The 24,539-nt window shown below is 44.6% G+C and overlaps 1 protein-coding gene across 1 annotated transcript in view; it reads left to right on the top strand.

Annotated features, from left to right (window-relative positions):
- PITHD1 (PITH domain containing 1) overlaps positions 1 to 23,649 on the top strand; it is a 491,261-nt gene extending 467,612 nt beyond the window's left edge. Inside the window, exon 6 of the mRNA XM_044060068.1 lies at positions 21,873 to 23,649. Coding sequence (XP_043916003.1) covers positions 21,873 to 21,974 — 102 coding nt within the window. The 3' untranslated portion in view covers positions 21,975 to 23,649. The remainder of the gene's footprint in view (positions 1 to 21,872) is intronic.
- The last annotated feature ends 890 nt before the right edge of the window (positions 23,650 to 24,539 follow it).

The following is a 24,539-nucleotide window of genomic DNA, read 5'->3' as shown; positions in this document are numbered from 1 at the left end:
GGGTGAGTGGCATCGGACCCTTGTCCGACCCCACTCTTCCCCTTGGAGCTTCGGCCTTGGTGAGCTCGGCTCCGACATCTGCCTCGGAGCCTTCCCTTTCGGTGGGCCCGGGAGTCCCTGTTTCTTCGGAACGGGTTCTCTCGGATCTCCCTGGGAGGGGAGCCTTCGAGGTGATGAAGAGTGTGCTGGCCACTGGGCTCAGTCAGCAGTCTATTCCCTTAGCTCCTCCCTCTACGGTGCCTGTCGATATCTCTTCCCACTCTCTTGCTCCCGGACCTAGAGATCCACCGCCTCAGGTTTCCCCACTGGGAAGAACCCCCTCTTCCGAGGATTCTCCTGACCCGCCAGGAGATCCTCCGCGCAAGAGGACTTGTAAGAGGAAGCACCTCGACTCCCCTGCGTCTACCACTTCAGATACCGACTTAGATGAGTCGGAGGGGTCCCCAAGATCCCCCTCTGGGGATGTCTCCTTTTCAGGCATCCTAGAACTCATAAAACAGAGGGGAAACTGGCCCTCCATAAATCCCTCCGAGGATGAGTCGGTATACCTAGAGGCGTTTGGATCTCGACCCTCCACCTCCTGGGTGTCTCCGCCTTTCGACCCCCTTATGGAGGTTATCGCTCGGAAGGCTTGGGCTTCTCCTGATTCTGTAGAGCCAGTTCCTAGGAGGCCGTCTAAATTTATTACAGCCCCTTCTGAAAAGCAATTCCTTACAAAAGGTGTCCCTGTTGATGCCATGGTGGTGGCGGCCGCCACTAAGAAGGAACTTGCAGATCCTTCCGTACCAGTCCATCCTCCTAATAAGGATTCTAGGACCATGGACAGGTATGGTAAGCGGATGTTCTCCTCAGCGACCTTTGCCATGCGTTCGCTGAATTATTTATGTCACTTCACCAGACTCCAAAGGGACATCCTTAAAGAACTAGGTGAAGTAGTGCAGGATCCTACAGCTCCATGGGCTCAGGAAAAGATTGCTTCTCAGCTAGGAATCCTTAATTCTATAGCTAACTCCTCCATGCGGCTGATTTTGTATGCAGCAGATGAAGCGAGTAGAGCCGCAGGTACAGGAGTTGGCTCTCAGGCGTCAATCCTGGATGCGGCTCTGTAATTTTGCAGATCCCTTTAAGGCGTCCTTCACGAACTCTCCCTTTGATGGGTCAGCATTGTTTGGCCCTCAAGTGAAGGATACATTGACCAGGTGTGAGCAAGACGGCAAGACTCTTTCTGCCGTAGGGGTCCGTTTTTCTACCCCCTCTAGACCTTACCCCAAAGGTCAGAAGGGCGGAAAAATGTGGTTCCGTAAATCCCAGGGAGTCACGCCAGGCACACGTGGTCAGTTTACCCCTAGAGGCAGAGGGGGTAATAATAACAGACGCCGCCCTAGAGGCAGAGGGGGTCCACAAAACCAGGGAAGCAGAGAGCCTCTCTCTGACAAGCCCTTCCAGCATCCCTGAGATGTTGCCCAACTGTCCATCCTTGGAGGCAGTCGGGGGAAGACTATCGCTGTACCCAGAAGCCTGGCGTTCCCTCTCACAAGACAGATGGGTACAGTCGATCATATCCGAGGGTTACAAAATTCCTTTCGAGGAAAGTCCTTTCACTCACAAAAATTCCCTTCCAGATATGCCACCCGGTCTAAGGGAAATCGCAAAGTTAGAAGTATCAAAGCTTCTACACAAAAGGGCCATTCAGCCAGTTACAACAGACCATTCAGAGCCCGGAATCTACTCAAGGTTCTTTTTGGTCCCCAAAAAGACGGGAGATTGGAGACCAATATTGGATCTCGGCAGACTCAACAAGTCTGTGAAAAAGACGAGATTTCGAATGGTCACACTTCAATCAATTTTGCCCTTCCTGGGCAAAGACAACTGGATGTGCTCAATAGACCTTCAGGATGCGTACTATCACATAAAAATTCACAGACTCTCCAGAAGGTTTCTCCGCTTTCGGCTGGGGTCCAGTCATTTTCAATTCAGAGCCCTGCCCTTTGGTCTCACTACAGCCCCCAGAGTGTTGACCAAATGTATGGCAGTGGTCATGGCTCAGCTGAGACGTCAAGGATTCCAGGTGTTTCCGTATCTCGACGACTGGCTCCTTTCAGCCACCACCAGGCATCAACTTCTCCAAGCCAGGGATTACACCCTAAATCTCTGCACTCAGTTAGGAATTTCGATCAACTACGAAAAATCCTCCTTGTTGCCCTGCCAGTCTATTACTTTCATAGGCGCAAATTTAGACACTGTTCGGATGTCAGCAACCCTCACAGACCAAAGAATCTCAGATATCCAAAGTCACGTGCGGATCATCCTTGCCAGCAAAAAGGTGCAAGCCAGACTGGTCCTGAAAGTGTTGGGCCTCATGGCAGCGGCCATTACCCTTCTTCCCTTGGCCCGCTTCTACATGCGTCTTCTTCAATGGATGTTGTTCACCCAGTGGTCTTACCAGCAACTTCCCATGCGTCACCAAATCCTGGTGACACAAGCTTGCAAAAACCACCTATCCTGGTGGATTTCTTCTCCCCAGATTCATCAGGGCAGACCCTTTGTATCCCGGCCCGGTAGCCACAGTCACTACGGACGCCTCCTGATCGGGTGGGGGTCATTATCAGGGCAGGATGGTTCATGGGGCGTGGCAACCGTTCGAATACCACCTGCACATAAATGTCCTAGAGATGAGAGCAGTGCTTTTAACGTTGCAAGCCCTCAACGACTTTCTTCCCTTGGGAGCAATTGCAGTTCACACGGACAACATGTCTGTAGTATGGTATATCAACAAACAGGGCGGAACCAAGTCCTACCCCTTGTGTCGAGAAGCTCTCAGACTTTGGCAATGGGCGATCTCCTCTCATCGGTTTCTGGTAGCAACGCATATCCCTGGGAAAACCAACATTTTAGTGGACAGATTAAGCAGAGCTATTCTCATGCCTCACGAGTGGTCTCTCAAACATTCTATAGTGGAGGAGATTTTTCTAGAATGGGGCCGCCCATGTTGCGATCTTTTTGCTACTCCCCAAAACAGCAAATGCCCAGACTTCTTTTCTCTCTTCCCACTGCCAGGCCATCCCCCCAGAGACGGTCTTACCCAGGATTGGCCCCAGGGACTTCTTTATGCCTTTCCTCCCTTTCCATTGATTCCACAAGTACTCCAGAAAGCCACCGTTTTGAGAGCCAAAATGATTCTTATTGCCCCCTATTGGCCTCGACAAATTTGGTTTCCGTTCCTCCATCGTCACCTATTGGTGCAGCCGTGGCATCTGGACCCAGTGCCAGACCTTCTGATCCACCAATCGGGTCACCTGCATCGGTCTATTCCTTCTCTCAACCTCACAGCTTGGTTGCTCCACTTCCTTCCTTAGCCAGGCTTCCTATGATCTCTAACCCGGTTATTGATATCATTGTGGCTTCCCTTAAATCCTCTACTAGATGGATTTATACCAGCAAGTGCAAACGCTTCTCTTGTTGGGCAAAATCAAAGAATATAGATCCCTTTACTGCCCCTGTTCATGCAGTTTTGGATTTTTTAGCGGAAATCTTTCACTCGGGCTCTTCATCTTCCACGGTCAAAGTTCAGTTGGCTGCTATCTCGAACTTTCATGTCGGGTTTGCAGATCACAACATTGTCCCACAGGCTTTGTAGAGCCTTTCTAAAAGGGATATTTCTCCTTAAACCTCCTGTCAGGAGTCCTCCTCCTCAATGGGACCTAAATCTAGTGCTGACATCCTTAATTCTTCCTCCCTTCGAGCCAGCTGTTTCATGTTCACTGAAGTTTCTTTCATGGAAAACACTCTTCCTTGTCGCTATTACCTCGGCCAGGAGAGTGTCAGAACTTCATGCTCTCTCTGTTCGTCCCCCTTATTTGGTCTTCCACAAGGACAGGGTATCCTTGAGAACTAATCCATCCTTTTTGCCTAAGGTGGCTTCGAAAACTAATTTGAACCAATCTATTGATCTCCTGTATTTTTCCTAATTACTCCAACAGATCGGAACAAAATTACATTATCTTGATGTTCACCGCCAACTCAGATATTATTTGGACAGAACAAAACAATTCAGGAAATCCGATCAGCTCTTTCTTTCTTATGCTGAAAATAAGAAAGGCCTTCCTGTTTCCAAAGTGACCTTATCTAGATGGCTTTCTTCCACCATCTCCGAAATCTATCAGCTCAGGGGCAAACAGCTGTGCTCAAAACCAAAAGCACATTCCACGCGAAGTTTAGCCACTTCCACAGCCTTTCAGGCTAGACTCCCCTTAGACACTATTTGTGCAGCAGCCACTTGGGCCACACCTCATACCTTTGTTTCTCATTACAAATTGGATTTGGCCTCCAGGGATAGAGCCAGTTTTGGCTCTACGGTTCTCAAGAGTCTGTTCCATTGAGCCACCCAGGATAGAGGTGCTAGGGACGCGGTTCCATCAAGCAAGAATGAAGGCGAGATTGACAACTTAACATTGAGAAGTTATGTACCTACCATAACGTTCCATGTTAGTTGTCTTCTCTCACCTTCTTTCTTGCGACCCTCCCTCCTGCCCCCTTGCCTGGACAGACCTTTTTCTCCCTATCTGGAAGATTGCTTCTTAAGACCATCTAGTTATCTGGTCTCCCTTATAGCCCATCCTTTAGGCTAATTGCCTTTCTTTCCTTCTGGGAAGTTTTTTGTGCTAGGTGTTATTGCCTATAGGTACCAAACGAGATCTGGGTACTTACCGCCTTGCATTATGGGATATGGGGCTGCCTCGAGCTGGTAAAAGTGACTCTCGAGCTTAGCAAGTGGCTCCGAACCCATCAAGCAAGAAAGAAGGCGAGAGAAGACAACTAACATGGAACGTTATGGTAGGTACATAACTTCTCAATCACTTTTATAGACAGCAGCAAAGCTCTCACATTAGCAGTTCACCGGAAATTGACAAGACAAATACTTGTGAAAATGAAGGTACAAGTCCACAATATTTTTTCAAGTTGCTACTGTTGCACATATATGCAGCTTGCTTCCTCGCTGGTACCCCTAAATGACAGACACTTTCTGTATACTGCTGTAATGTCAGACTGGGATATTTCTGAAATAAATGCATTATAATAATTTATTTCAGAAAGTTGCTTTTAGATGTATATAAACAACATGTTTCCTTACCCTTAATCCAGCAAGACAACCACTGGTATACACAACTGATGTATACATATCTGTGTATACACATCTGATCTTTGCCCCCCCCCCCCCCAAAAAAAAAAAAAACCTCTACTCCAAAATAGTACACGTGTAGCACGTTCTTCCCCCAATTTCCTTACTTTATTTGAGGCCTTTTGTTCCCTCTTTTCTTATTTATCTTACGCCTACCCTCTTATACATGAATACATGTCAGGTCAAATAGCCAGCATTATTCAGTAACAAGAAAGACTGTTTCAGTTGATATTATTCAGGAGAATCAGAATATATGTACAGAGCATTTGGATATATTTATCAGCACTGTTACTGTTATCCAGCAGTCCATCATTTCTACAAACTGTTGTTTATCAGCAGTGTTCTTGAGGATATTGTTAACATCTAATAACTGTTTCTTAACCAAACTACAACTTCTGCAGAATTCATTCTGAAAAGTACACAAAGACTTGGCAATTAAAGGAGAGACTGGCACCTGTTCATCACAAGTTGATATTAATTCCAGTCTCATTTCATTTATTCTCATTTAATTCAAGTACACCCTTGAAAGCTGGATACATAAAAAAAATCATCTTTGATCTGAAACCTGAGCCTAAGATAACCTATGCTTTTTACACCGTATTTGTACTACAATATTCTAATAAATAGTAGATCAGCACAGAGGGTAAGACATGGCACCATGCTAAAAATTAAACTAAGCCAGTGAATCAGTATTATAACACAGCCAGCTCCCAGGACAATAAAATGCCCAAATGGATTGTCCAGTTATGCAGAAGCATTTCCATGACACACTAATGGATTATTTATTTATTTTTATTTTACTTTTGTTGATTGGAAAAGTCTGACTGAGCCAATGCCCTTTTTCAGAGGAGGCCTTGGGAGAAAAGCTCCAATTGCATAAAAAGAAGTTTAATCAGTTCAGTAGTGCAGCATTGAAACATTAGAGATATAAAGCCTTCTAACATATGTCTATTTACAAAGTTTACATTTGAGAAGTAATACTAAGAGCATGTACTATGGTTAGATTATAGGAAATAAATGAGCGAGGAAACATTGTTGCACTACAGTGCATGAGAGCAATTAGTATACATAAGAAAGGGTAAGAAAGAGGTAGGCTGTTAGTCGCATACTTAAAGAGAGAGTAAGTTCAGAAGAGATATAAGGTAGATATATATGAATGGTCAGTATGGAGAGGGAAGAGTATGGTGAGAAGAAAGTAAGGATAGAGAGGACAGAGGAGCAAAAGTGTGGAAAGAGGCTACAAAGAGGAAGAGGGTAAGAAAGATCAGGTTTGCTTTTAGGGTGGATTTTTACATGGGCATATCCATGAGGTACTTAAGTGATGATGTTCTTCGTCTCCCATTGCTGCAGTCCTTACATATGGGTAGTCCGCTGTCCACAATCGGCCCGAATACCAAAGGGCTAGAACCGGCGTCGGTCATCGGCGCTCGAGACTGACGTCAGTACGTGCCAGTACAAATGCGCATGACCGACGCCATATACTCAGTCTTTCTTGCCGCGTGGTCCTAAGCAGAATCAGCCTTTTGCAAGTGCCGTTCGGCGTTCTGGAATTGTCGGTTTTTGAGTTTCAGACCGGAGACCAAGTTGGGCTAAGTACCCCATTGGGGACACTTTTGTCTTTTTCTTGCCTCAGTATTGACGGATGTCAGAAAAAGTTATTAACTGTATTTCTTGTGGGAAACAGATTCCTCATAGGGATTACCATTCACTCTGAATTCCTTGTTTAGGGCCTGAGCACGACGTGGTTGGGTGTCGCTTTTGTGCTACTTTTAACAAGCGTACTATTAAACGTCGGTTGGACTGTGCTAAGCTTGTGTTTGGTAAACGTTGTAATTACAACATGCCGTTGGATTCTCCGACGCCTGGTTCTTCTAAGAAACGCAAAGAGAAGGCTTTGCGGTCCAAACAGGATGAGTCGTCCACTCCGGACGCCGGTTCTGTAGAACCACCGAATACTTCAGCGGCTCCTTCTGAAAGTTTACCTGAGTCTCAAGGGGAGCCTTTGTTACTACAGGAAGTGGCTTCTCCTGTGTTAGGCCAGGCTGAGGGTGCTTCTCAGATGTCGGTGGTTCCCTCCCCTCATAGGGTAGTTAGGCCTCCTCCTTCTCAAAGCAAAGGCCATTCTAAGTCTAAGTCTGCCCCTGTTGGTGCTAGTCCCCAGGGTCCAGCTCCTAGGAAGCACATGTTAAAGATGGCTGAAGATTTGATAACTTTAATTAGGGGTTCTATGCCCCCCCCTGAGAAGAGGCCCAGGGTACAGACAGAGTTGGAGGGTTTGGTTCAGTCTTCCAATGAGTCAGATTCTTCTGTCGAAGAACTTCAGGATTTCCCTCCCTATTCTGATTCGGAGGCTGAGGATACTACTCCCTCTGCGTCCCCTCTAGAAGATTTTTCTTTCTCTGAGACTTTGCATTCCATGAGGGAACATTTCAAATGGGAAGGCCAGGATTATTCTGATTCTCGTAAAAGGCTAAGAGAATTCTTGTTTTTGCCTCAACATAGGCCCTTGGCTATTCCTCCTGTACTGGATGTTGTTCAGGGTGTATTTTCTGAGGCTACCCTTAACCCAGATTCTCTGCCTCCTGCCCCGGTTAAACCAGATAGGTACTACAGGGTTCCGGAAGCTCACAAGTACTTATATAAGAGTCCTAGGGCTGATCCAGAAACTATTACTCAAGGCCCCAAAGGTGTTAGGGCTTCTGTGGTTAAGAATCCAGTTCCTCTGGACAAGGATGCTAGGGCCCTGGATAGGTGGGGTAAAAAACTGTATACCTCTTCTACTTTGGCTATGAGAGCTTTAAATTGTCAGTTTCATATGCTCAGGTATCAAAATTATTTGCTGGGCCAATTAAAATGTAAAGTAGATGCTTTAGCTGAAGGTATTGAATGTAAGGAGCTTCAGGATTTAGTGCATGCTTCAGACCAAGTTGGTAAGCATTCTTTGCAGTGTGGTTTTGATGCTTTACAGGCTTCTTCCAGGGTGGCTGCTACTAGTTCAGTTGTTCGCAGGCATGCCTGGCTTGAAGATCAGACCTTGTCAGAGCATGTTAAGGCTCGAATTATGGATGCTCCTCTGCAATCTGATGTTCTTTTTGGCCCTCCAGTAGAGTCACTTTTGAAAAAAATGGAGGAAAAAGCTAAGTCTATGCAGACGGTTAAGGACTTTTACAGGTTCAGCCCCTAAGTTCAGTAGAAATTGGCCTGCTAAGGGATGGTCTTTCCCCTCTTCGGATTATCAATCTAGGGGCAGGTCGAGGCGAGGTAGAGGTAGGGCTTCCTCTCAGGGCACTGTTACTTCTAGGACTTTGAGTTCTTCTACCCTTTCTGCTGGGGAGGGCAGGGGTCAGTCCTTTCGAAACAGACCCAATGACCTGTGTCTTCAGCTGCGGACTCTGCCTTGCTGGCAGCTCCTCTAGGAGGAAAACTGGGACTTTTCAAAAGGAATTGGCATTTGGTTACCCAAGACAAATGGGTATTGGACATAATAAATCGAGGCTACAAATTTTATTTTCACACATTCCCTCCTTTCAAAGGTATGCCGGATGTGCCTCGTCAGCAAAGACTGGAAGCACGGGCACAAATTTCTTCTCTGCTTCAGTTGGGAGCAATACAGGAAGAACCTTCTGCAGAAAGGGGCACAGGGTTTTATTCCCGTCTTTTCTTAGTGCCAAAGAAAGGAAATACTTGGAGACCAATTCTGGATTTGTCCATTCTAAACAGCTTTCTGGAAATTCCAAAATTCAAGATGTTAACACTGCAACAGCTGTTACCTATGTTGGGCAAGGATCACTGGATGGTGACTCTGGATCTCAAAGAAGCCTATCTTCACATTCCTATCAGGCCCAGTTGCAGGAAATTCCTGAGATTTGAATGGGAATTTGCATTATCAGTTCTCTGCATTGCCCTTTGGCTTGTCTACTGCGCCAGGGTATTCACAAAGTCCTGGCTCCAGTAATAGCATTTCTCAGACTAAAAGGTATTCAAATTTATCCTTATCTGGACGACTGTTTGATTCTGGCTCAAGGCAAGCACGAACTTCTTCAACATCTGCAGTATGTAATGACAGTTTTAAGTTGCCTAGGGTATTCTGTGAACGAAATAAAGTCCAGTCTAGTACCCTCACAAGAGATGTGTTTTCTGGGTGTAAGACTGAACACAGCTGCTCAGATGGCATTTCTTACCCCGGACAAACAAAGAAATCTTCACCTATACTTCCAACAGTTATCAGTAATGTCCAGGCTGACTGCAAGGACAGTCCTTCAAGCCTTGGGGTTCATGGCATCTTGCATTCTAGTACTTCCCAATGCCAAACTGCATATGAGGAAGCTGCAATGGTATCTCAAAAGCGTTTGGACTCAACACAGCCACGATTTGGACACTGTCATTCAGATTCTGCCTTGCATTCAGAAAGAATTTGTGTGGTGGGCTCAGGAATGTCACCTAAACAAGGGACTCTCTGTGACCCAACCAGAGGCAAGTCAGATATTAACGACAGACGCCTCGAGTCAGCCTGGGAGCTCATTTCACAGGAAAATGGATTCAAGACCTTTGGCCCCAGAGCTACTTCACTTGCATATCAACATGAAAGAGATGCTGGCAGTTCAATTTGCTTTGGAAGCATTCAAGGGCCTACTTCAACCAGGACTGGTGTTGATTCGAACAGACAACACAACTGTCATGTGGTACATCAACAAGCAGGGGAACTCATTCTTACCCTCTTTGCAGACAAGCAATGCTGTTATGGGAAACTGCTTTAAATCTGCACATCACTCTTCGAGCACAGTTTCTGCCAGGAGCACAAAATTCTTTAGCAGATGTTCTGAGCAGACAGATTGTGGATCCTCACGAATGGAAGTTGGACCCTCGGGTATTTCTTCAGTTGACCATGGCTTGGGGAACTCCAGACATAGATCTGTTCGCTTCTCCTCTGAATTTCCAACTGCCACTGTTTTGCACAAGGCTGTTTCATCCAACAGCCTGGAAAATAGATGCACTATCCTTCAGTTGGAGCAACCTTCACGTGTATGCTTTTCCTCCCTTGCCTCTTCTTCCAAAGGTACTGTTAGGAGGGACAAACCTTGCATGATCCTTATAGCACCGGATTGGCCTCGTCAGCATTGGTACCCTCTGTTGAGGAGCTTAATTCATGGGACACCTTGGCCATTACCACAGATTCCTCACTTATTGTCTCAGGAAAACAATCATTTTCTCAATGTCAGGGTGCAATCCCTACACCTGACAGCCTGGCGCATTCTGTTTTAAAGAAGGAGGGCCTTCAGCTCCCTCAACAAGTTTTGGATGTTATTTTGGAAGCCAGGCGACCTAGTACTCGAAAGGTTTATGCTGATAAATGGAAGAGATTTTTTCTTTGGAGTTCAGCTAATGGCTTTGATGTCAAATTGCCTAATTTGAGTTGTACATTGCAATATTTGACTGTATTATTGGACAAGGGTTTGTCCTTCTCTTCTGTAAAAGTGCATGCTGCAGCTATTTCTGCTCACTATGATTGTGACCCTCCTTTGTTTTCACATCCATTGGTTAAACAGTTTCTTAGAGGGGCAAAGAATATAAGACCCCCACGAAGAGCTCCTACTCCTGCCTGGGATCTTAATTTTGTTTTGGAAAAGCTGACTCTGCCTCCTTTTGAACCTGCAGCTACAGTTGAATTGAAGTTGTTGTCTTGGAAGACTGCTTTTTTGTTGGCTGTTACTTCTGCTAGACGGGTATCTGAATTACAGGCCCTCATGGCAGTGGAACCTTTTCTGATTTTTCACAATGACAGGGTTTCCTTACGTACTAATCCTACTTTTATGCCTAAAGTGATTTCTAATGTGGCATTGAACTAATGTACTAATCCTACTTTTATGCCTAAAGTGATTTCTAATGTGGCATTGAACCAATCTATACATTTGCCTACTTTTTATGCTAACCCCCAAAATAAAGGGGAAAAAGTTTTGCATTCTTTGGATGTACATAGGCAGTTAAGGTATTTGAGCAGAACCAAAGAGTTCAGAAGATCTCAACAATTATTTGTTTCTTTTGCTTTGACTTCACAAGGGAAAGCTGTCTCGAAACAAACTATTTCCAAGTGGATTGGCCATTGTATTGCTTTTTGTTACTCTCATCATGGAAAGGATGTTCCAGTTGGGATCAGGCCTCATTCTACTAGGGCTACGGCCACCTCTACTGCTTTTTTTGAGAGGGGTAGCTACTAAAGACATTCTAGAAGCAGCTACTTGGAGTTCTGTACATACCTTTACAAAGCATTATCATTTACCTCTTTATTCTAGGTCTAGGGCTGGGTTTGCCACTGCAATCTTACAGGGCATGTTAGCAGCTCCTAATGCTATTTAGTTGGCCAGCCTCCCTTTTTTCCGTTGCTCTGGGATTCTACCCATATGTAAGGACTGCAGCAATGGGAGACGAAGAACATAGTACAGTTTTGTACCTACCATAAATGTAGATGTTCGAGGATCTCCATTGCTGCAGTCCAATTTTCCCTCCCTCCTTCCCCCTTTTTAGGTTGGGTTTTGGGTGGTGTTTTTTGCATTCTGGCGTCTGAGGCAAGAAAGGCTGAGTATATGGCATCGGTCATGCGCATTTGTACTGGCACGTACTGACGTCAGTCTCGAGTGCCGATGACCGACGCCGGTTCTAGCCCTTTGGTATTCGGGCCGATTGTGGACAGCAGACTACCCATATGTAAGGACTGCAGCAGTGGAGATCCTCGAACATCTACATTTATGGTAGGTACAAAACTGTACTTTTTAAAGCATTTTCCCCAGTAAACCCCTTCAGTAGTTTGTGTTGTGTATGCACAAGTACTAAAATCACACAATAAATTATTTTGCCCAGTGGTCACTTCAGCAGTCTGACCGTGTATGCACAAACACTTTCCTGATACACAAATTAATTATTTCCCCAAGCAACATCTTTATTAGTAAGTCCAGGTATACACGTGCACCAAAATGAAGCAGTCACCCAAGCAACCCCTTCAGTAAAATGTTGAGGTATGCAGAAGCACCAAAATGGAACATTTTCCCAAACAAGCCTTCAGTAACATTTCCTAGTATGTATACTCACCAAAATGAAACATTCACCCAAGTGATCCCTTCAGTAAAATGTTGAGGTATGCAGAAGCACCAAAATGAAACATTTTCCCAAAAGAGCCTTCAGTAACATTTTGTAGTATGTGCAGTCACCAAAATGAAGCATTCACCCAAGTGACCCCTTCAGTAAAATCTTGAGGTATGCACAAGCACCAAAATTAAACATTTCTCCACAAGACCCTTCAGAAACATTTCCCCACAAGACCCTTCAGTAACATTTCCTAGTATGTACAAGCACCAAAATGAAACATTCACCCAAGCGGACCCCTTCAGTAAGATGTTGAGGTATGCAAAAGCGCCAAAATGAAACATTTCCTCAAACAACCCTTCAGTAGCATATCGTAGTATGTATATGCACCAAAATGAAATGTTCACACAAGCAACCCCTTCAGTAAAATGTTGATGCATGCCCAAATACCAAAGTGAAACATTTCCTAGTATGTACAATCACCAAAATGAGACAGTCATCCAAGTGACCCCTTCAGTACAATGTTGAGGTATGCGCAAGCTCCAAAACTTTTATCTGTTGTAAAAGAAAGTAAATGCTGTTCCCTATAACTCTCTTTACATAAATGTGTCCGAAAGCCAAACACTCTCATGGTAGTGAATAAATTTCCAACTGTAACCTGTAATTAGTGCGTATTTGTACATTCCATTAAGGCCATCTTAGAGAAAATGCCTCAGATTTTGGAAACGTGATCAAGTCTTTGAGTTTATAGTCTTGCCGTTTGAGGTATTTACAGCTCTTGAGCGGTTGAAGTTTAGCTTCAGTTTTTGTGTACCTCAGGAAATAAAATGGTACTATATTGCCTTTATTTGCTTTTGCAACACCCAGTAACACCACTGCCCCATTTGTTCTCCTCTGGGTAGGAAACTACTGGCATATTCTTTCCCTTTGTAGCAAGTTTCAGGAGTTGAGAATAGTGTCACCATCCTCAGTGGAGTCATCTTTTTTTTTGTTTGTTTTAACCATAACATTCCACATGTATTCCCATTTGTTGTTTCTTGGGTTGGGTGTGCAATGTTTGCCTGCAGATACCATCCCCTTGAAGTAAATGTCTCCATTGGCTGTGATTTCCATGGAAAATCATAGTGGAAAGTGCATTGCAAGGCATTCTTTCCTCCCCTCATGCCCTGAGAAAGTAATGGAGACTCTGCCTGTTTAATACTATCCTGCTACATGTTAGCTCATCCAGAGCTAGCGCTTCTAATCAGTCCTGAGTTGTGTGGGCATAGTCATGACTGTTATCTCAGTACACAGTGGAGCCAACACCATCTTTCTGTATCTCACTGATTGTTTCACTGTGCCCCAGTCACAGGAACTCTTTTACTTATGCAGTCTGTGCACATAACAGCTGTAGTGAATTACCTGTGGAGCATTCAGCAGCAATGACTTCACTTTGGCAAATTATAAGTGCTGTATAGGTCAAACTGAGCTTGAAAACTTCTGTAGACAGCAAGCTGTACTTGCGAGTAAGTCTTAGCTTACATATTTTCCTAGAGTTCCCTAATTCCTTATACAAAACTACACACACGCACACACACGCACATACACACACACACACACACACACACACACACACACGCGCGCGCGCGTGCACACACACACACACACACACACAAAGAAGATAGGTTCCTCAGCAACATCTGAAACTAGTTTACAGATTCCCTACTGACAATGACCCCTCTTCTTTAAATTGTACAAAAGACATTCCTATGATTAAGTAGCTCCAACCATCTTATCCAAAGAGATGACTTCAGCACCTTCTGCAAGAATTCATCATTTGACAGTACTGTTCAGATTATGCGTAAAGAGCTGATTTCACCAATTTATCGGTCACACAGCAATTATCTCAGAAAGAAAGGATGTAATGGGATCCTATCTCGCCTACATTCATGACAGATGGGTTCGGAGCCGATCCATCGGCTCCGACTCGGCAACTAATACACTAGCACGAAGTCTCTCATTGGCTGGGCTACTCCCTATCCCAGGATGCACTACACCTGCTTCCCCAGATCTCGTTTGCCGCTTTACAAGCTGGACGTGGTCTCGACTTGGCTGGAGCTAAGTGGTTCTTTTTACCTTTATTGGTCTTTGACCTTGGGGTTTTTGTCATATATTAACCAAACAGCTGTTTTAACAGCTATTCTTTATACTATTTGTGACTTTTGAGTGCTTGAGTGTCTTCTGGTACTTTATTTTTTTCAGTCGGGCAAGGCCCGTTTAAGTTAGAGGGCCTTTGCCCTACCCTTGTGTACTATTTAATTTTAATTTCCCTTTGTGGTTAATTGTTTCTCGGGCCAAGCCCGTTTAAATTAGAGGGCTTTGGGCCGTTGGACTTGTTTTGTCTGTTTGTTTGTGAGGTAAATTTTTCCTAAGTGCTCGCGCCAGTGTGTCTTGCGCTTTTCAGTTGGCGCTTTTTTGTTATAGTGCTTACTTTTTGTGGTAAAGTCATACTTGTTGTAGGACCTGTACTATGTCTAAAGAACAAAAGTCAGGTTTTAAAAAATGCACAAGGTGCAGTTATAAAATGTCCATAACAGACAGCCATTCAATCTGTGTTTATTGTTTGGGGCCGAAACATCTGCAAGAGACTTGTAGCGTATGTCATGCTTTTTCTGCTAGAGTTCTTCAAGAACGTAAGAACAAGCTGATATTGAAAGGGCTTATCAAACCTTCTTTTGAGGAAGCCTTAAATCCTCCTGTTGCTTCCAAAAAGAAAAGATTGTCGGCACCGACAAGTCCGTCGGAGCCGACTTCTAAAAAGACAAAATTGACCTCTTCTTCCTCGGCTCCACTGACTTCGGGGCCGAGGGTCGAAGGGTCTGCCACGATACCTCCTACTTCGGCTCCATTGCCTTGGAGCCGCAAGTTGGAGTATCGAGGTGAATCACCTCCATCGGTTCCAATGACTTGGGCGGTGGAAGTGTGCAGCTCAGACTCTTCCCCTCGGCTCGAAGAAGGCTCCTCGGTGCCGATGGTGGTCCATGATGTGGTGGAGTCGGCGCCGATAGTTTTGGAGCCGTATCGGAGCCGGTCCCCTTCTCTCTCGGAGCCGAGAAGAAAGTCTTCTCGAGTGTCTACCTCCTCTAAATCCTCGAGACTGTCAGATATGGACCTGGATAGGGTTTTACAGAGGCTATTCCAGTCTCCAGTGTTTACTAAAATGGTCTCGGCTCCAGCACAGTTTGCTTCAGAGCCGATCCCCCCTCCAACACATTTGATTCCTCCTCCAACCTCTTCGGAGCCGTTGGAGCCGGTGGTGGTGGAGCAATGTGGAGCCATACGGTCGGAGCAGAGACCCCTTACAGGCCTCTCGACTCCGACTGTGCTTCCTACCCTGTTCTCCGGTTCAGGGTTTGGTACTGCGACCTCTTCAGCCGGGCCCGAGGGGAACACTTTGGGATTGGGTGCTTCGGTGCCTAGTCTTCCTCTCGGAGCATCGGCTGCTGGAATTCCCAGTGCCATCGTGGCCTCTAGACCAGTGACCTCTTCGGATTCTGGAGGTCCGGCCTTTGAGGCCATGAGGAGCGCGCTGGCCATGCCTTTGCCGGTTCAACAAGTTTCTACCTCACCGTCCCTAGATTTGGAGACTTTTGCCTCTGTTGTGTTACAGCCCCCCGGCAGCGGGGCCCCAGGGCCTGAGGATACCCCCATCGGAGGTTCCCTTCTTCCTGGTGGTCCGTCCGAAACTGCTTCGGACGAACCCCCACGGAAGAAATTGTGTAAGAGGAAACACGTAGACTCCCAAGATGAGTCTATTACATCGGATACTGACCTCGATGGCAGAAGGGTCCCCAAATCATCTTCGGATGATATCTCCTTCTCAGATATCTTGGAGATTCTGAGACAGAGAGGTGACTGGCAAGCCAAAACCCCTTCAGCTGAGGAGTCAGTCTTCCTCAAGGCCTTTGGGGCCCAGCCTTCCGCCTCCTGGGTGTCTCCACCCTTGATGAACTCCTTGATTTGGTTTCTCGAAGGGTGTGGGAACACCCTGATTCTGTGGAACCTGTGCCTGCGAGGCCCAATAAATTTTGTCAGCCCCCAGAAGGAGTTTCTCACAAAGGGTGTGCCTGTAGATGCTTTGGTGGTGGCTTCTGCCACACAGCAGGACGTGGCAGTGGCTTCGGCGTCTGTTCATCCTCCTAATAAGGGCTCTAGGAGTATGGATAGGTGCGGGAAGCGTACCCTGTCCTCAGCGGCCTTTACCTTACGGTCGCTGAACTACTTGTGTCATTTTACGAGGCTCCAAAGAGATCTTCTCAAAGAGCTAAATGACTCTCTTGTTGGTAATCTACCTGAGGCGCTGGCCCCGACTGTTGGTGCACAGATGACTACCCTCTTTTCTATTGTTAACTCGTCCATGAGGCTCATCTCATATGCAGCGAAGGCGAGTAGAGCAGCGGGAACAGGCGTTGCCCTCAGGAGACAAGCCTGGTTACGCTTGTGTTCGTTCACGGAGGCTTTCAAGTCTTCCTTCGCCGACGCCCCCTTTGATGGGTCATCTTTGTTTGGACCCAAGGTGAAGGACACACTAACTAGGTGCGAGCAGGAGGGCAAGACTTTAACTGCCATTGGGGCCCGATTTTCCGCTCCTTCTAGGCCTTACCCCAAGGCTGGGAGAGGTGGGAAAATGTGGTTTAAAAAATCTCAGAAGTCTTTCCCTACTCCATCCAGTGATTCCCCCTCCAGAGGCAGAGGGGGGGGGGATTTTGGAAGACGCCGCCCCAGAGGTGGCAGAGGCCCCCGTAACTCTGGAGACCGCGATTCCTTTCGTGGTTCTTCATACAACCAGCGATCCTGAGTTGTTGCCCGACTGTGCAACTCCGGAGCCAGTCGGGGGTCGCTTTGCGGTGCACCCACAAGCTTGGGAATCCATAACAAGCGATCAGTGGGTGCTTCGCATTATTACCGGAGGATATATCATCCCCTTCAACAAACCCCCCCTTTCTTTAAGGGAAATCCCGGACGTACCACCCAGTCAGCGGGATCAAGCAGCATTAGAGGTTTCAAAGCTGCTAAGAAAAAGAGCCATCCAGCCTGTCCCCATCGACCAGATCGGATCAGGAACTTACTCAAAATTATTTTTGGTACCAAAAAAGACAGGGGACTTCAGGCCCATTTTGGACCTCAGTTCATTGAATCGTTTCGTGAAGAAGTCCAAATTCCGAATGGTCACTCTTCAATCTATTCTTCCTTTGCTGGAAAAAGATGCATGGATGTGCTCCATAGATCTCCAGGACGCTTACTATCACATTCCCATAGCTCAAGAGTCCAGGAGACATTTACGCTTCCGCCTCAGAGTCAGTCATTTTCATTTCCGAGCACTGCCCTTTGGTCTCACCACAGCCCCCAGGGTGTTCACCAAGTGTCTGGCAGTGGTAACTGCTCACCTGAGAAGTTTGGGATTCCAGGTGTTTCCTTAGCTAGACGACTGGCTCCTTACTGCCACCTCCGAGCATCTACTACTCCAAGCGCTCAGAGCCACGTTCACCTTGGGCCGTTTCTTGGGGATCATGTTCAATTTGCAAAAATCTGTACTTCAGCCATCTCAGCGTATTACTTTCATAGGCGCAGACTTAGACACAAAAAGAATGCGCGCCTTTTTACCGGCAGCAAGAATTCAGGTGTTACAAGATCAGGTCAAATCCTGTCTCCCTCTACAAAGAGCCCCGGCCCATCGGATCCTACAACTGTTGGGCTCGATGGCGTCGACCATACTCTTGGTTCCCTTGGCCAGACTTCATATGCGAATTTTACAATGGCTACTGTCGGTTCAATGGTCTTATCAGGAACTTCCCTTGAACCACTTAATCATAATCACGGAAAGTTGCCGTCGAGATCTGCATTGGTGGCTTCTCCAATCAAATCTCGACCAGGGGCGACCCTTTATACCACAACGTCCCGTTGCCACTGTGACTACGGACGCCTCCCAGGTAGGGTGGGGGGTCATTACCTGGACAGGTCGGTCCAAGGCACATGGCAGATCCAGGAAACGCATCTGCATATCAATGTCCTGGAGATGAGAGCGGTACTACTGGTACTTCAAGCTCTCCATCACGCTCTCCAACAGGGCCCGATTGCTATCCTATCCGACAACATGTCGGTGGTATGGTACATAAACAAGCAAGGTGGAACCAGGTCTTACCCACTATGCAGAGAAGCCATGAGACTTTGGCACTGGGCGGTAGCTACCAACCGCTTTCTAATGGCAACGCACATACCGGGGAAGTCCAATGTGATTGCGGACAGATTAAGCAGGACCATTCTTTTACCCCACGAATGGTCCCTCAACCAGGGTATAGGTGCGAAAATCTTCGACAGATGGGGTCATCCTTGCTGCGACCTGTTTGCCAGCCCTCACAATGCGAAATGCAGAGAGTTCTTCACACTGTTCCCTTCTCAGGGACAGACTCCCAGGGACGCTCTGACTCACATTTGGCCCCCCGGTCTTCTCTACGCCTTCCCTCCGTTCCCCCTCTTACCGAGGGTGATACAGAAGGCCATTTACATGGAGAGCGAGATGATTTTGATTGCCCCGCATTGGCCTCGTCAAGTTTGGTTTCCTTTCTTACAGAGGCATGCGATAGAAGGTCCATGGTTTCTGGATCCGGTGCCAGACCTGTTGACTCATCAGTCAGGACGGCTTCATCCGTCTCTCAGGTCCCTGAAGTTGGCAGCATGGTTACTCCACTTCCATCCTTAGTCCGAGACAATACTCTTTCCCCGGACGTGGTCCACATACTGTCTTCTTCTCATAAACCTTCCACCGTCAAACTTTATTCCAGTAAATTGAAAAGGTTTGCTTTCTGGGCTCAAGAACGGGGTATAGATCCTCTCACTGCACCAGTTTCGGAGGTTCTGAATTTTCTGGCCTCTCTTTTTCAGTCGGGCTCTTCGGTTTCTACCATTAAGGTTCAACTAGCGGCCATTTCTAATTTTCATGCTTCATTTGAACCTTCATTGATGTCTCACAAACTTTGTAAGGCTTTCCTTAAAGGGGCTTGGCTCCTGAGGCCTCCTTTATCTCATCCTGTTCCCCCTTGGGATTTGAATATGGTTCTTGCTGCCCTAACTGCCCGTCCTTTCGAACCAGCTGCTACCTGCTGCTACCATGTCAAACCCAGATTTGATGAATATGCTTCACCTCAAAAAATCTAGATCCGTCAGAGCCACAAGGGCGGGAGACTTAAACCTCGACACGGCTATTAATAGGACGTGCTGGAGGGATAGATTCATCACCCAAAGACTCCCTATGCTGTGGAATAAAATCCCGGTATATGTGAGGCAGAGCACCTCGCTGGCCTTGTTCAAGAGAAATCTTGACCAATGGATGGGAGATCGCAGATATACCCCAGGGATTACCTCAGTGTCACTGCTCAACAGAGGCACAGCAAAATAATGGGTATAGTTCCCCATACTAAAGGGGTGGCGTAAGCCACAAAACTATGGGCTAGGCTTGTAAATGCCCTCGGGCAGATAGCCTAGTATGAACCTATGAACCTATAAAATTTCTGTCTTGGAAAACGGCCTTTTTAATAGCCATAACGTCTGCCAGGCGAGTTTCAGAACTTCAAGCTCTTTGTTCTGATCCTCCCTATTTGATTTTTCACAAGCATAGAGTTTCATTGAAATTAAACCCTGCATTTATACCAAAAGTGGCCTCCTCTTTCTGTATGCAACAAACTATAGAACTCCCTGTCTTTTTCCCAGAATTCTCTAATAACGCAGAATATACTTTGCATCAATTTGACGTACATAGACAACTGCGTTTTTATTTGAAGAGAACCGCTCAAACGCGGAAATCTAATCAATTGTTTGTTTCCTTTGCAGCGAACAAATTGGGTCAACCAGTAACAAAAACCTCCATATCTAAATGGATTAAAGATTGTATCATTTTATTTATTCACAAGCTAACAAAGACCTCCCCTTTCCAGTCAAGGCTCATTCTACCAGGGCAATGGCTACTTCCGTAGCTTTTCACTCCAAGTTATCAATAGATGATATTTGTGCTGCAGCAACCTGGACTTCTCCGCACACTTTCATTTCTCATTACAAATTGGATGTGGTTTCTCGAGGCAGAGCTTCCTTTGGTTCCACAGTTCTCAGGAGTGTTTTCCAATGAGCCACCGGGATGTAGGTGCTAGGACGCTGTCCCATCTGTCATGAATGTAGGCGAGATAGGATCCCATTACATCTTTTAGTTATGTACTTACCATAACTTTGGATGTATGGGATCCATCTCGCCTACATTCATAAGTACCCACCCTCCTTCCCCTTCCTTTTGGATTTAGAGGAGCTGTAGTCCCTCTTTTCTTGGCGTTCTTTCTTGAAGAACTTTAGTTGGTTATTGTGACTACTAGTTTTTCTGTGTTTGCATGGATGTATGAAAGCGAACAAACAAGATCTGGGGAAGCAGGTGTAGTGCATCCTGGGATAGGGAGTAGCCCAGCCAATGAGAGACTTCGTGCTAGTGTATTAGTTGCCGAGTCGGAGCCGATGGATCGGCTCCGAACCCATCTGTCATGAATGTAGGCGAGATGGATCCCATACATCCAAAGTTATGGTAAGTACATAACTAAAAGTTTCTGCATATTAACCTGAGCAAAATGAAAGCAATCTACTTGGCCTTGGCAACTTTTCAGATGGTTTTCAATGAGGTTATTTCCATATTCATCCAGTCAGCACAGCAGACATGACACATCAGCAAACAAGGGGAAACCGCTGTTGTGAAATGTTAGTCTTACATACTGACTTAGGTAATCAAAGGCATGAGACTATCAACAGCCATCTGACATGTATTGGATAGTTGTAATCTGGGCAAGAAGTTGGGTAAACCTTATTGTTACAAATCACTTGCAATGAACCATCCTCAAAGATCTACTGCTATGATATCTTACTTAACTATGTTTTCATCGAAAAAATAGTGGTGAGCATGAAATATATGGATCGCAACTAAGCTTCTGCACTGTTCAGCAGACAATGCTTCATAAATAAAATAAAAAAAATGTGGTAGTTCCAAGGCAGCACAAAAAAGTAGTGGTGAGAAGTAAGGGGAAGTGATCAGTGGAGTACTACACTGTTTACCATCAGGACTGATTCTTTTCCATATTTTTAATAAGTATATTTGACAGGACTTACAAAACATAACTTCCCCATTCACTGTTTGTGTAATGATGTTTAACAAGAAATACACCACAGAATTTAGACAGAAGTAGAATTAAGTTTTTTAGCATTATTTAGATGTTTGACAGTAACTATTCAGTTAACTGTACATTTTGCAAGCTTGTTTGTGACACAGCAAATGTATATTATAATTTGAGGAAAGTTGAGGATCTAGCACCAAAAAAAGAATGGGTATTTCACCAAATGGGGTGTGAATAAGTGGCCAGTTCAGCCATAGTGTGACGGTAGCTGAAGTAGTTACAGAATTCCAAGATTTTGCAGTATAATGACTTCTACTGACCAGATAGAAGAACAAAAATATTTCTTGGAAAATTAAAGTAAACTGGGTAGACCTTGGGCTTTTATTTGCTAATTATATGTATGTATAATTCTAAGCTAATCTTTTTGTTCCTTACAGGCTCGCAGGCATGAAGTGACCATCTGCACTTATGAAGCTGCTGCTAACCCAGCAGATCACAAAATTGATTTATTTACTCCTCAGACCCAGTTCATCTCTTGAGAGATGGTTTCAAATGGTACGTGTAAGCGACTGTGTCCTGCTTGGCAGACTGCTGTGGTTGCTGGTGTTTTCTCTGAGCTTCAGACACATAAAGATACTGTCTAGGAGGCATTCTGCATTCCATACACAGCAATGTGAAATCATCCCAGGCTCACCAGTGCTATATTCAGACTAAGAAGAAATAAACTGTTTGGTGAATTATTTTTTGCCTGTTGTGCTGATAAATTATCATTTGTCCACAGTGACTACAAACAGCTTGTTTGGACAATAAAACAGAGAAGAAAAAACAGAAATAAAATACATTGAAGAAATGATGCAGCATGGTTTGGAATTGGGAGACTGGTTTTAAACCTTGTGTTTTTCTGTTGTGTGTTATTGCATCATATGACCTAATATAGCTGTACTGCAGTTGATGTAAAGTAAGATTTTGAGAAATATGCACTGAGTGTGGTAATATTTTTTTAAGGAATTACATTTGTTGGCTTTATTTTGTGACAGTTGGAAAAACGTTAATTTGAATATTTAGATCTCGTAAACTAACTTTTCTGTAATGTGTGTGCATTTGTTTATAGAACTGACTTCCCCTCCTAGCTTATGGTGAGATCATTTTCTGTGGTTCTTTGGTATTCTCATTAATGTAGCTGTCATCCTATGTACATCTTTTTCTCATCACACGTGCACACTGAGACAGCTGCATATTGTAGTGCTGCTTTTAGTTAATATTTTGAAATAGACACTTGTCCAGCAGCAGCCTGCGTTGAAAGCTTTTAAACATGGTTGTACTGCTGTGTGAGTTTCCATGACAAGCCAGCCTTCCTATCAAGCTCTTTCCATTAGTTGAAGTTTGGAAGTCTTGGAGTACTGGCATCATATATATTTCACTGCTGAAGTTCACATTGTAGCAGATTATCTGCAGGATCTGAAGGCTAGATTGTTGGAAGGGAGATGATATGACTGCAGAGATTTACTGAATGTGTTACAGTACTTGCTATAGCTAAATATCAGCCTACTACTAGGACAGTTCCTACAGTGTATTATGAAATGCTATTCAATAGTCAGACCTGTTGGTTCTGTACTGAGCTTTTCAGTTTGTCTGAGAAGTAGTCTAGCCATACATTCAGTCATTTATATTACTTTTCATAGCAGTACACTGATGCATTGCAAACCACACCGAATGAGGTGCCAGTCATTCTAATCAGTTTAATCCATTTCATGTGAAAGTTGTCTACAAGGTTTTAGTTTGTTTAATCCCAAGTAATCCTATAGAGTATTATTTAAGGATGCAGTTTACTTGGACACTGGGTTCTTGCATTTCACTTGACAGCATAGATGCATTTGTAGTTGTTGAACACAATATATTGTTTGACTTTACTTGCTAGTTTGTGCATTACTGATCATTTTTGTTGACTTACTTAGATTCTGGATACCTTTGCCTTGTAATGTAAAGGTCATCTCTGCATCTTCAAATGTTGATTTTTGTGTTGTTCTAGTCTGTACGATTACATTCTGATCCTTGCTGTGTCATGTCCTTTTAAAAGATAAAGCTGTATGCAAATCTGAAAACCGGCAGGGTCAGGACAAACCCACATGGACAGTAGTGGTGATGTGAACTCTTGTCAACGTTGTTTCTGAATCACAAAAGTGAATAAAGCATCATCCATGAATTGTGTTAATATTTGGTGGGTATGTGTGCATGTTTTTTTTTTCTTGAGTATACTGACCTTGCCCCATTTTTTAGATGGGCTGGGTGAAACATTTGTATGTATTGCAGTCCCACTGCAAAAAACTTAAGTTATTATAATCAAGCTTGCTGGAAGTTTGAGATAAGTAGCAGTTACTGTTCATATAAGATAGGGCTTTGTCCTTTAAAGTACGACCCAGTTCACGTACCATAGATGGCTACTGAAACTTGGTAACAGTTAAGAATATTTATGCTGAACTTGTGTGGTTATTTTGGCTGTTGGAAAGGGTACCATATTCTGCTGTTACATTCACTGCAACTATTCTGGTTTTGGTCAGATTGTCTTTTTTTTAAACACCTTTATTTAATTATCATTTAAGACATAAGCAAACGTATATTTATATAAAAGAAAACAAGCATGTTAACATGTTCACAGTTACAAACATTATACTTCACATACATGTTTTTTTTACAATTATCAGTTCGACATTCCATAAATTGTTCAATTTCTGCCTTCCCTTAAGCCTCATTCCTCCTCCAAAATATTATTCTGCATGTATTGTCCCCACAACTTCTATCTTTTAGTATGTACTTAGCTCCTACCCTTTTCTAAAAATCTCACTTCCAGTTTTTTTTTCTCTCTGTTACAATGTTCACTACTTCAAGTACAGTTGGTTTAGACTTTGATTTATGTTTTCTAGTAATCACTTGTTTGATAGTCACCTGAATTAAACTTAATAAGGCCTTACAGTATCTAGGCAATTCAGATCCTGTTTCTTAACTCAAAAAATAATTTTCTTAATTGCGCCAATTTGTTCACCCAATATTTTTGACTAAGTACTTGGTACAAAATATTTTAAATCTGCCATCTCATTACACTCTCA

Source organism: Protopterus annectens, chromosome 1.part2 (assembly GCF_019279795.1).
Source record: "Protopterus annectens isolate FY-2018-M chromosome 1.part2, PAN1.0, whole genome shotgun sequence".
Lineage (NCBI taxonomy): Eukaryota > Metazoa > Chordata > Ceratodontiformes > Protopteridae > Protopterus > Protopterus annectens.
This window is presented reverse-complemented; position numbering and strand designations above follow the sequence as displayed.